At 42.2% G+C, this 12,912-nt stretch overlaps 1 protein-coding gene across 1 annotated transcript in view; it reads right to left on the bottom strand.

Annotated features, from left to right (window-relative positions):
• Positions 1-12,912, bottom strand: part of fra10ac1 (FRA10A associated CGG repeat 1) — a 60,025-nt gene that overhangs the window by 30,894 nt on the left and 16,219 nt on the right. The window contains exons 5-8 of the mRNA XM_078412889.1: positions 11,029-11,105; positions 8,961-9,044; positions 7,306-7,390; positions 7,125-7,170 (exon numbers count right to left, since the gene is read on the bottom strand). Of these exons, the coding sequence (XP_078269015.1) occupies positions 7,125-7,170; positions 7,306-7,390; positions 8,961-9,044; positions 11,029-11,105 (292 nt within the window). The remainder of the gene's footprint in view (positions 1-7,124; positions 7,171-7,305; positions 7,391-8,960; positions 9,045-11,028; positions 11,106-12,912) is intronic.

Genomic DNA, 12,912 nt, shown 5'->3' on the forward strand with positions numbered 1-12,912 from the left:
TACACGTGACAATAAAATACACTAAACTAAACCACATGAACACAGAGAGATACCAGATGGTGGTTCACTTATCTTCCCATTTAATTTGGAGGATTTTTCAAAGGCAGTACTGGGAAAAACAAACTGCTGGAGGAACTCAACGCAATATTTGTGGGGGGAAAGGGATGGTCAACATTTCAAGTCAATAATGGAGAGGGAAATAGCCAGTAAAAAAAGGGTGGGGGGGGGGGGGGGGTTGAGGCAAAGGTGTGTTGTTATTGGTGAAACAAGGAGGGCTGTGTAGCATAACAGACAGGTGGGACTAGGTGGAGTTGTGAGACAGAGGAAGGTGGGCGACTGTTGGAAGTAAAGAGAAAAAAAATGGTCGATGGAGCCAGGTGAGGTTGAATGAGGAGACAACTACTGAAGGGTGACAAGCAGAAACGCCAACGTTACCAGCACTGGAATCTGATGTTAACGAAGATGACACTGGGAACCATTAAGGGAGAGGTGAAGGGCCGATGGAACCAGATGGAGAAGAGGATCCGGTGGATGAAATGAGTGGGTAATAGGTGGAAGGGGAGGGAGATAAAAGGTGTGATAGCAGCCATGGTGGCACAGCAGTATAGTTGCTGTCTTTTAACACTTGCAGCAACGGAGACCCGGTTTCGATCCCGTCTATGGGTGCTGTTTGTACAGAGTTTGTACGTTCTCCCCGTGACCGTGTGGGTTTTCTCCGGGATTTTGTTTTCCTCCCACACTCCAAAGACATGCAGGTTTGTAGGTTAATAGGCTTGGTATAAGTATAAAGTGTCCCTAATATGTGTAGCAGTGTTAATGTGCAGGGATCACTGGTTGGTGCAAACTCGGTGGGCCACAGGGCCTGTTTCCACGCTGTATCTCTAAAACTAAAGATAACGAATGCAAACCAGCAATTGGAAATACGGGCAGACAGAATTTAATCCAGACAAATGTGTGATGTTGAACTTCTTCAGTCTTAAGAAGGGTCTCGACCCGAAACGTCACCCATTCCTTCTCTCCTGAGATGCTGCCTGACCTGCTGAGTTACTCCAGCATTTTGTGAATAAATACCTTCGATTTGACCCAGCATCTGCAGTTATTTTCTTATATTATGTATATATTGAACTTTGGGAGGTCAATTACAAGAGGAAAGTATACAGTAAATGGTAGGACATTTAGAACACTGATGTACAGAGTGTTCTTGGCGTGCCAGTTCACAACTCCCCGAAGTTGGCATCACAAGTAGGTCGGGTAGTAAAGAAGGTGTACAGCATATTTGGCTTTAAAGGTAGGATCGCTGAGTATAAAAGTCCGGACATCACGTTGCTATTGTATAAAATTTCAGGCATTTGCAGAATTGTGTGCAGTTCTAGTTAAGGAAGGATGTGGCGGCTTTAGAGGGGGTGCAAAAGAGTTTCACCAGGATGTTGCCTGGATAACAGATCATTAGCTAGAAAGAGAGGTTGGACATACTTGGATTGCTTGAAGAATCGGAGGTTGAGTGGTGACCGAATAGAAATAACTAAAATTGAGAAGCACTGAGGTCAATACTCTTTGTCCCAGGATGGAAATGTCAAACACTGAAAGGCATAGATTTAAAGTAAGAGATGAAAAGGTTAAAGGAGATTTACAAGGCAAGTGTTTTTTTATACAGAGAGTGGCAAGTGCCTGAAACGTGGTGCCAGAAGAAAGGTAGGAAGCAGATACAAAAGCCACATTTAAGAGGCTTTCAGAGATGGATCAGAGATATGGATGCAATTAGTTCAGATCAGCATCATGGTTGGCAAGGAGATTGCGGGATGAAGGGCTATTTCCTGAGCTGTGCTGTTCTATTTTATGTATTTAGGGCCACGGGAGCCATGTTGAATATCAAGTACCCACTTTTACACTAATCCCTTTTATTCCCCCAATTCCCCCACCCCAAATTCTATGAAACATCCACACGCTCTGGGTAATTTACAGAGGTCAGTGAATGAACTAAACCAAATGTTTTTAAAATATCGGTTAGAAATTCAGAGCAGTCTGTGCAGGAAAGAACTGGTTTAAATCAAAGGTAGACACTAGATCAATCCCATAGGCGGATTGATCCATGCCTGGCTTTCGCATTGCTGACCTGATCTATGATCCATGCCTGGTTTTTGTTATGTTATCTGTGTTATGCTACTGATTAAATTCTTCACTCGCTCAACGATGGGGTTGGCTTGAGGTTCGCAAAGCTGGCGAAACTTTATTAAACACTCCGGCGATTCTGCGTGGGTCACGACCGAAGGTGCACCGCTGACTGGGGGATGAACGATCTCCTGTTGTGCCCGCTCGTACGCTTCATCTCCCGCGAGATTGAGGAGCATGTATGCTCGAGCCCTGGCAGGTTTGTTATAATGAAAACATTATATTGCCTCTCGAAGAGGCTCCAACGCTCACCGATCTGACTGTCAAAAACGAGAGGGTCCGGTTTTCGGAAAGTTTCAGCCAGAGTAGAGACAACAGAAACGCGCAAGGCAGGTGGTGGGCCTGATCTCCGACAACGATGAGAAGGCCTACCGGGAGGAGGTGGCTGATCTGGCACTCTGGTGTCAGGACAACAGCCTCCTCTTGAATGTCACAAAAACTAAGGAGCTGATGGTAGACTTTAGAAGGGCTCAACATCCAAGGACGTACACGCCACTGGAGATAAATGGGTCTACTGTGAATAGGGTGAGCAGTTTTAAATACTTGGGAGTCCACATCAAAGAGGATCTGACATGGGCAACGCACATTGCCGCACTGGTGGGTAAGGCAAAGCAGCGCCTTTACCACCTTAGACAGCTGAGGAAATTCAGAGTGTCTCTGAGGATCCTTCATTGCTTCTACTCTGGGGCTGTAGAGAGCATCCTGTCCGGTAACATCACAGTCTGGTTTGGGAACAGCTCTGCCCAGGACAGGATGGCCCTGCAGAGAGTAGTGCGTTCGGCAGAATGCACCATGGGAACTACACTCGCCTCCCTGCAAGACCTATACATCAGGAGGTGTAGATCGAGAACAAGCAACATTATGGGGGACCCCTACCACCCCAGCAACAGACTGTTCCAGATGCTACGGTCAGGCAAGCGCCTCCGCTGTCATGCTGTGAAAACGGAGAGGATGAGACGGAGTTTCTTCTCACAGGCCATCAGGACTGTTGACTATTATAACTCCAGGGACTAAATTTTGTCTTCTCTGTATTAACTTTAATTTATATGCTGTAACTGTAATTCTTTTTTTGCACAATCCGCAGGCATTGCCACTTTCATTTCACTGCACATCGTGTATGTGTATGTGACAAATAAACTTGACTTGACTTGCTGAAACCGATCCGAAGTTCTTCTGACACCGTGTAAGAAGTGTAGATTTCCACAAATCGTTGAACTTCTATATAAGCTTTTTATTACAAATACAATGCAGAGAGCAAGTGAGAAAACCTCTGCATGGCACCCATCACGGTTACAAAGTGAAGAATTTAATCAGTAGCATAACACAGATAACATAACAAAAACCAGGCATGGATCATAGATCAGGTCAGCAATGCGAAAGCCAGGCATGGATCAATCCGCCTATGGGATTGATCTACAGGCACATCATCATAAGTGTGAAGAGGAGTCTTGACCCGAAACATCACCCATTCCTTCTCTCCAGAGATGCTGCCTGTCCCACTGAGTTACTCCATCATTTTGTGCCTACCGTAGAAATTCAGAGCACTTGGAGGAAACCAGAAGATCAATAGACAATATGTGCAGGAGGAGGCCATTCGGCCCTTCGAGCCAGCACCGCCATTCAATGTGATCATGGCTGATCATTCTCAATCAGTACCCCGTTCCTGCCTTCTCCCCATACCCCCTGACGCCGCTATCCTTAAGAGCTCTATCTAGCTCTCTCTTGAATGCATTCAGAGAATTGGCCTCCACTGCCCTCTGAGGCAGAGAAGTCCACAGATTCACAACTCTCTGACTGTGAACTCTTTTTCAAGGGGAGAACATGCACTGTGAACAGCATCAGAGGTCAGGACCTGACATCAGAATTGGGAGGCTGCAGATTTTCGAGCTGTACTAGTGCGCCATTCCATTCTTGGGATCACCCTTCTATTATTTCAGTATTGCACGCTTCATCCATCCCCTCTTCCCTCCATCCATACACAGCAATGCTGAAGTCATGTTTCTCTACTTTGTTAATACAGATTATCAGCCTGTGTTAATTATTGGCAATCTTCACCTGTGAACTCACGCCTCAAAATATGTTCACAGAATTCAAAAAAATATAAGGTTCTACATGTTCTACAGTGAAAATTTAGGAAAAAAGCAATTTAGAACACAATTCTGGATGTACTGGTACCAGTTAGCCACTGAGGGAGCTGACCTTTTAGCCTAGTTATTGTTCCTGTTGTATCTATTTTCCAACATAAAAGTTCCCACATGTGTGCACCACGCAAAGGCAATATTTCCAGTGTGATTTTCATCCTCACTGGTCTGATAAATAGTTCTTATTTGCCCCAAAACAAGTTTTGCTAATCCTGTTTCCTCAAACCGTGGAACATAAATGGTGAATGGTCAAATTGTATTCTGAGATCTGTGACACTCTGCAATGTTACACATGAAGTTGGATTGCTTTGTAAAATAAGTCAATTTGAGTCTCAGCTTCCTAGCCTCCGATCATTCTAATGTGCTGACCTTTGCCAGTTCTCATAGCCTGCTGCTCACTGTTTTTAAAATCATTCAAACTCCATACTCCAGACGATTCTTTCATCGTACAGTCAACAGAAGCATTCACAGGCATTTTTCTGCTTTGCAAACTGCCAAAGTGCATGCATTGAGGGACAGGACTTATGACCTTGCAGAGACCACCAATCCTGGATGGTCTCCATGGGCCCATTTGACAAAGAACACACTTCCCACAGGCAATCTTTATGACCAACATGTCCAGGTCATTTTGTTCTTGTGGGAGCACTCTGCACCGTTACAACCCTCTTTCATAACTGGAAGATCTATGTGTTTGTAAAAACTGGCTACAAAAGGTCACACCCGTTGACTAAATGTCAGCTTCGGGGTAGGATGGAAATACAGAGAGAAATGAACACTGCGTGTGTGAAATCTTCTAGCTTAAGTTTTTACTCTTTGTGCAACCTTGGCAAACAGTGTTAGAGTGTTTTTGTTTATTCATTCTTTGACATGGGTTTGCTAACAAAGCAAGCATTTATTGTCGAAACAAGGAACTGTAGATGCTAGTTTACAAGCGAAGACAAAAAAAATGCTGGAGTAACTCAGCAGTTGAGGCAGAACGTCTGGAGAACATGGATAGGTTACGTTTCAGGTCGGGACCCTTTTCCATATTAATTGTTGAAAAAGAGGGGCAGAATGAAGCCTGGCAGGTTTTAGGCTGGCACAAGTGAGCAGGGTTATTTGATAGGTAGATGGTTAGACACATATTATCCATCTAACTGTCTTTGAAATGATGGGGTCACATTTTCAAACCACTGCAGTCCTTCTGGTGAAGGTAATCCCATGATGCTGCTGAGGAGGGAGTGCCAGGATTTACACTCCAACCATGACAAAGGAATAGTGAAACTGAGGATGATATGCATCTTGGAGGGGAACCTGCAAATGGTGTTCCGATGTACCTATTGCCCTAGTCCTCCTTGGTAGAAAGGTTCACAGATTTCAGAAGTGGCAATAGAACATTGGCTTAATGCCATTAAAAAAAAGTAACACAATTTCTAGCCCAAATTTTACAAAGAACAAGAGTAATGCTACCCAAACTTATTTAAATAGGAATCTTACAAACATAAAATTAAACAGACTTCCATGGCCATACAATCCACATGGACTGACCCGATAATTCAAATCTCTTAAATAAATGGCAATTGTCTCATTGCTCATTTCTGCCGTGTCATAACATCTATCTATATACTAAACCTCAGATCTTGTGTGTGTGTATATATATATATATATGTATGTATGTATGTATGTGTATATATATCTAATTCTGAAATTTGGTTGTGGACATGTGGACCTGCAGCCAAAATGGTAAACCATAGCGCCACAATTTTAGCGCTACCTTAATCACCACTGTCCTGGCGACTGTTTATAACAAGTTTTATTTAAATTGGTCGTATATTTTTTAAGTTAGAGAGATTTTAAAGTTTAAAACACATTGTTCAAAGTGCTGTGCGTATGACGTCACCATAGGGCACGCACGGCCTCTCTCCTCACTCGCCCTAACAAGATGGACGCCATTAGCAGAGCCGTCCGCTCGCAATCAGGGGCTCCCCTCTCCTCTCTCCACTCGCCCCTCTCCCATACCTGGGGGACACTCCGAGCAGGAGGGAGATGGTCGGACTGATGGTCCACTCATCCTTCCCTTCCGTCCCTTCAACACACGGCGTCCTCGAGTCCCCGCTATCGCCCAGGCCCAGCGCCCCGCCCATTACCGCAACACAAGCCGCAGCGGGCAGCTTCTTCTCCTCCTCCTTCAGCGGCCGCTTCCACCAACGGACCCGTTGCGACTCCAGAAAAATGGCGGCCGGTCTCTTATTCCTCCTCCTCACGCTCTGCCATCTTTTGTGTGCCTCCCACCGCCGCGCTGCTGGCCTTGAGTAGTCCCAGCTTGGCCGGGCCGCTGCAGTGCTGTCCGCCTCCCACCTCTGCCGGGTCCCAGCCGCCGCGATGTCCGCCTCGAGTACTCCCATCTCGATGTCCGCCTCGAGTACTCCTGCCGCCGGCCTCGAGTAGTCCCAGGTTGGCCGGGCCGCCGACGCCCACCTCGAGGAGTCCCAGCTTGGCCGGGTCGCCGACACGCTGCCCGCCTCGAGGAGTCCGGTGCTCCCTCCTCCTCCCTGCACGCACGGGCAGTGGTAAGTGCCTTTCGCCGCCAACGGGTCCACAGTCGTCTAGTTTGTTCTAAAATTTCACCTGTCTGGTTGGCTAATGTCTTTCAGGGAAGATAACCTGCCACCTCTACTTGGTCTGTCTCCAGGCCTAAAACAATTAACTACCTTCTGGATAGACTTAGCAGGCCATTCACTTTAGTGACAAATTGATTTGGGCAATAACCACAGGCCTTGCCAACAATGTCAAAATCCCATTAACAAATAATGTAAAAAACTTTGAAAAAAATACCTTTTCCTGAAATTACTTCTTTATCAACTCGCCACCGAAATCCAATCTGTCAGATGAGAAGATAACACTAGTACATTAGTAGATACTTTAGTCAAAGTGATTAAAAAAATATTCTAAAGAACATCCATTAAAGTAAGTCTCTGCGGAAACATTTGGTGACATGTATATTCAATCAGCATACCTTATTGTGTTTATATTGGCTTAAATCAGCAATACAATATTCTTTGAATAATTTATCATAGTATTTCTTTGCCAATGTTTTCTCCCTAGAAGATAAAAAAAATCTTTGTTCAGATATTCTAAAGAGAAGGAAAATCATTTACATTTACACATTTCAAGGAAAATGACAATTTCCTTCAAATCAACCTGCTTTTTCATGGTCAGGTCCTGAACAAGCAAAAACCACCTAACTACATATTAAATATTTTTCCAGTAGTATCAAATCAAGTTCCAGAGCTTCTATTCCTAACTGCTCAAGTGATAAACACAGATCCACAATACTTTTAGATTTTCCATTATTTGTCAGTCTTGAAGGGGAGATACTCAAAGGAGACTTAAAATATCCTCAAAAAAATGTTGTATGATGGAGAATCTCAAAGTAATGAGTTGAATTATGTGGTTATTTGCTGACAGCTGCCAATTGGTGTGCAAGATGCAAGTATCTGGAACCAATTGCAGGATTCAATTTTGCTGGGACTCCCCAGCATTACAGTGGGTACTCAGGTTGGATGCCAGGTCAAACTTATCACACGATCAGATACCCCAGTGGCTCAGTGGAGATTGTCGAAATACATTTTACAGTCAAGTTACACATTTACTTATTTCGTTTTAATGTTTTTAATTTGTTAAAGAAATAAATATAAATCATTAAAAAATCTTTTAAACATTTAAAATATTTTTTAATGTTGTCTTCAATTTAAATATATTTCAAATGTCCCTGTATGTCAGAAACTTAAAAAAAACTATTAAATTAATGAGTTTAACAGTTGGCAATGCTCCAACCTCAGCTTTGACAGCCCTTCAGGGATGTTTTTGGATCAGGACATCCACACCACACTATCAGTTTAAGAATAAGGGGTAGGCCATTTAGAACTGAGATGAGGAAAAACTTTTTCAGTCAGAGAGTTGTGAATCTGTGGAATTCTCTGCCTCAGATGGCAGTGGAGGCCAATTCTCTGAGTGCATTCAAGAGAGAGCTAGATAGAGCTCTTAAGGATAGTGGAGTCAGGGGGTATGGGGAGAAGGCAGGAACGGGATACTGAAAGAGAATGATCATTGGCTGATCACATTGAATGGCGGTGCTGGCTCGAAGGGCTGAATGGCCTCCTCCTGCACCTATTGTCTATCACATATTGCTAAATGACTCAAAACTTTGAATATTTTAATTTATATCTCCAGATGACCCCAAAATAAATATTTTAATGCAAAAGTTTTAAAAGCTAATGCAAGTTAATAAAAAAAACGAATATGAAAATAATTATGCAACACATAATAAATGATAATAATCAATTTTAAAGCTTTTCTAAAAATTGTAACAGAATGAGCTGATACACAATTCAAGAAAAAAAAAATTCGCTTGCCACTTTATTATCCAAAGTTTATTTGTTTTGCAAAAGCTTTGGCTGGTAAAAGTTAGAAATATAGCTGTAAATGCTAAAGATTGACACCGGGGAATTTATTTTCTTTCAGTAATGCCTCACTCATTGTATTGTACATAATCTCTAAATTTTTTGATCCATTTGCTTCAATGCAACTGAAATTTGGAGATAGAATGCATTGCACAACTGCCATAGACTGGGGATAATTTTATTAAAATCAAAAACTGCCTGTAATTACCAGTTCATATCAGCTTCATCGTTGTCTGTCCATAGGAATCTATGGTTCTCTTTTATAACATCCTGATCCGTTTTATCATTCACTCTGCCAACAAAAATGTTCATTGGACTCAGCAATCATGGAGTCTTAAAACGCAAACATAAAATACATTACAAACTTCAAAAATAGAACTAACAGTAAATCAGGGCTACAAGTGTTTGATTTGGATCAGCAAAATAAGGGAAATGATTCATTTGTTAGGAAGCATAAGTCAAAGGGAGCCCAGCAGGTTTTCTGGCATTCTGACAAAAGTTTTGATTATATTGTAGGCCAATGTTTTCCAGAAATTAGTTCAATGGTAAACACAAAATGCTGGAGTAACTCAGCGGGTCAGGCAGCATCTCTGGAGAGAGGTTCAATGGTAATATCAATTAGCTTCAAATGTTGAAGTTTACATTTACATAGTCTGCTTTTGCTACAAAGTAATGACGGGATTCACTGAGAACACTCATTGGACAAAACTGATGCCAAGATGAAGCAACCCAGAGATGGCAGCACGGTGGCACCCTGGTAGAGCTACTGCCTTACAGCACCAGAGACCCGGGCTTGATCCTGGCTACGGCAGGTGTCTGTATGCAGTTTGTACGTTCTCCCCGTGACCTGCATGCGTTTTCTCCAAGATCTTCGGTTTCCTCCCACACTCCAAAGACGTACAGGTTTGTAGGTTAATTGGCTTGATGTAAATGTAAAAATCGTCCCTGGTTTAGGATAGTGTTAATGTGTGGGGATTGCTGGTCGGTGTGGACTTGGTGGGCCGAAGGGCCTATTTCAGCGCTGTATCTCTAAACTAAATTAAAGCCAACACCTTAGACTATTTTGGAGAGATTTTTATTTCAGAACTTTTAAGAGATGGACACAATAACAATCTGGTATCTTCTTAGGAAATTTCATACTGCATTGATCATTTACAAACTTATACTCGTATCAAATAAACTGATCTGCTTTGATCCTCTATCAGATTAGTTCTTCTCACGATTGACAAATGGATATATTTGTCGCTCAACCGATTTTCATTTTGAGTTTTGGTGCAGTAAAAAATTTAAATATTGACATTTATTTCACGGACAGGATCTGAGCTAAGTTAGATGTTATCTCTGTAAAAACTTTATCTCTGTAAAAACTTCCCCTAATGTATAAGGAGTGAATGAGAAAATGGATTAACTTACAACTAGTGTGAACAGTTTATCTATGGTCAGTATGGACTCTGTGGGCCAAAGAACATGTTTCCATGCTGTATCTCTGAACTAATAAGATTTAAATGGACAATTGTTGGGATAGGAGTCTAAGGAGGGATACAGAGGGGGTTAAGGCACAACCTAGCAGTCACCAATCACAAAATAATTCAGCTTCTGAGAACTGTTCATAAGTCACACATAATCAAAAAAAGTGTAGGGAAGAGGGTCACAGAAGCAAATGGGACAGGAGAGCAGCAGGCATTAGGGGAGCGGCCGCCAGTCAGCCTCACTGACTTAGTGAGTGAGTGCACATGGGTCTGCTCGATGCTTAGAGCTCTGCTTGGTTCAACCTAAGTTCCCCAGTGTCACGACTCGGGAAGAGGAAGCACGCGGAGTCGCCCCATTCCCACATACTATAGCAGAAGATGCCTGCCGCTCCACAGCAAATGACAAAGCCCCCCCTCCATCCACCACATCATTCCTATGTACGGGCTATCCAGACATCGGGCATTTGTAGCACGGTGTTGAACTGTAACCACAAATTAATAGCGAATCTAACAGACAAACCAAATGCTCTACTCCTATGCCTACCATTGTGAAAATACATTTTGATCTATTTCTTTATGGGTTAGTTATTATGGGTGTAAAGTTTTAAATAATAATTTATGGGAATTCAGATTTCAACTAAGCATCACTTCCATCTTTACTAAGTCAAATATTTATTGTAGACTTGGTACTGTTTGCAATTCAAATCAAGGAGTTTATTTTTAGAACATATCAGTGTCATCAGCAGCATTGAAATCAACCATTACTTTCAATAATGAATTATTAAACATTTATTTTTGAATACTTACGTTGATCTCTTTAAATCTTCTTTGGAGCCACCATAATACAGCAAATAATCGTTGATGTACTTCTTGTGCCGTTCATACTTCAACAAGTTAAGTATTTTCTGCAGATGGCAGCACCACCACAAATATTACTACAACACAGTAACTGGAGCTTGACTTAGAAGTGTGAAGTGGCACCATTAAACCAAGGCAGTCCCTTCATTCAGAGCTCTATATTATCATCAACCAAAATCACCTGATTTTGTTAGGTAGTAATACACACCTCTGAATGAAATGCCTGCATTGGTTCAGTGGTGCCACTATCACTTCTGAATTTTGAAAATCAAAAAGGCTGCAGATTCTGGAAATCTAAAGTCTGAACAGAAAATTCAGGAAACATTCAGCAGGTCAGGCTATATCAGTGGTAAGAGAAACAGAGCCAATGTCTTAGGCTGTCAGAACTGGCAAAGTTAGGAGTTCTGATGAGGAGTCTTTGATCTAAGGTGTCGGGTCTGTTTGTCTTCCCTGACCTGCTGACCTGCCAGCATTTTCTGTTTTTATTCTGGCTATTGTTTTCTGCAATAGGTTGTCTCTTTCACTCCACTAGTAAATTGTTAAGTGTTGTGCATTCAGAGGCTGAAAGTTGTGAAAGTGGACATTGTGTTGCCAATGTCTGTCCCATATTTTCACGAAACTCGCATGTTGCAGCTGAAAATCTGGAACTGTTGTTTCACCGTTAGTTCAAAGTCAGAAGGAGAATAGGTTTCCATCAACGGTTCCAATTTTTTTTTTCCATAACAGCAAATCCAAGGATATGATTCACATCTGTGTTTGGAAAAACAACATCTGGATTCTGCAATATTTCAATCCAATTATTAAACCAGTGTTCCTTTATCCTGTTCCTTATAATCAAATCCAGGTCTTTGACAATAAACAAAAGTTGTACTCCAAGGTATCTAAGTAACAATCTAAACCTTCATGCCAGCATTAACTGTGAGAAGATTGACATTGCAGAGCTTTTATAGCAAATTGAACTAGCTCAAAAGCAGCAAATTAATTGTTCAGACGATGAATCATATTTAGATCAATTATATTGATAAAATTAATATTATGGCACTTGGGAGCATATTGTTATAGTATATTACTTTTCCCACTTTAAACCTGATGTTTCTTGGTGCTTAATTAAAATTACTACCATCGCAAAATGGCATAAATTTGCCTGAAGATGGAATTTATATTTCCGTTCTTCTCAGCCCCATATAGGCAGTAAACTGACGCTCATCATATTTATAAAATACCAAACCATGCTGGATCTGACCCTCTGCCTGCAGTGCCTGCCCTCTGGCACTCTTCTTCAGATGAGGAGTGCTTTTCCCAATAGGCCAGACAACGAGATGTATCTGGACTTTTAGAGAGCCTTAGAAAAGGTCCCACACAGGAGATTAGTAAGTAAAATTAGAGCACATGGTATTGGGGGTAGAGTATTGACATGAATAGAGAATTGGTTGGCAGACAGGAAGCAAAGAGTAGGATTAAACGGGTCCTTTTCAGAATGGCAGGCAGTGGCGAGTGGAGTGCCGCAAGGCTCGGTGCTGGGGCCGCAACTATTTACAATATATATTAATGATTTGGATGGTGGAATGAAAAGTAACACTAGCAAATTTGCAGATGACACAAAGCTGGGTGTCAGTATGAACCTATAAGAGGATGTTAGGAGGTTGCAGATGACTTGAACAGGTTGAGTGAGTGAGCAGATGCATGGCAGATGCAGTATAACGTAGATAAATGTGAGGTTATGCACTTTGGCGGCAAAAACAAGGAGGCAGATTATTATCTCAATGGTGTCAGATTAGGTAAAGGGGAAGTGCAACGAGACCTGGGTGTCCTTGTACACCAGTTACTGAGAGT

The sequence above is a fragment of the Rhinoraja longicauda genome, chromosome 16, assembly GCF_053455715.1.
Source record: "Rhinoraja longicauda isolate Sanriku21f chromosome 16, sRhiLon1.1, whole genome shotgun sequence".
NCBI lineage: Eukaryota > Metazoa > Chordata > Chondrichthyes > Rajiformes > Arhynchobatidae > Rhinoraja > Rhinoraja longicauda.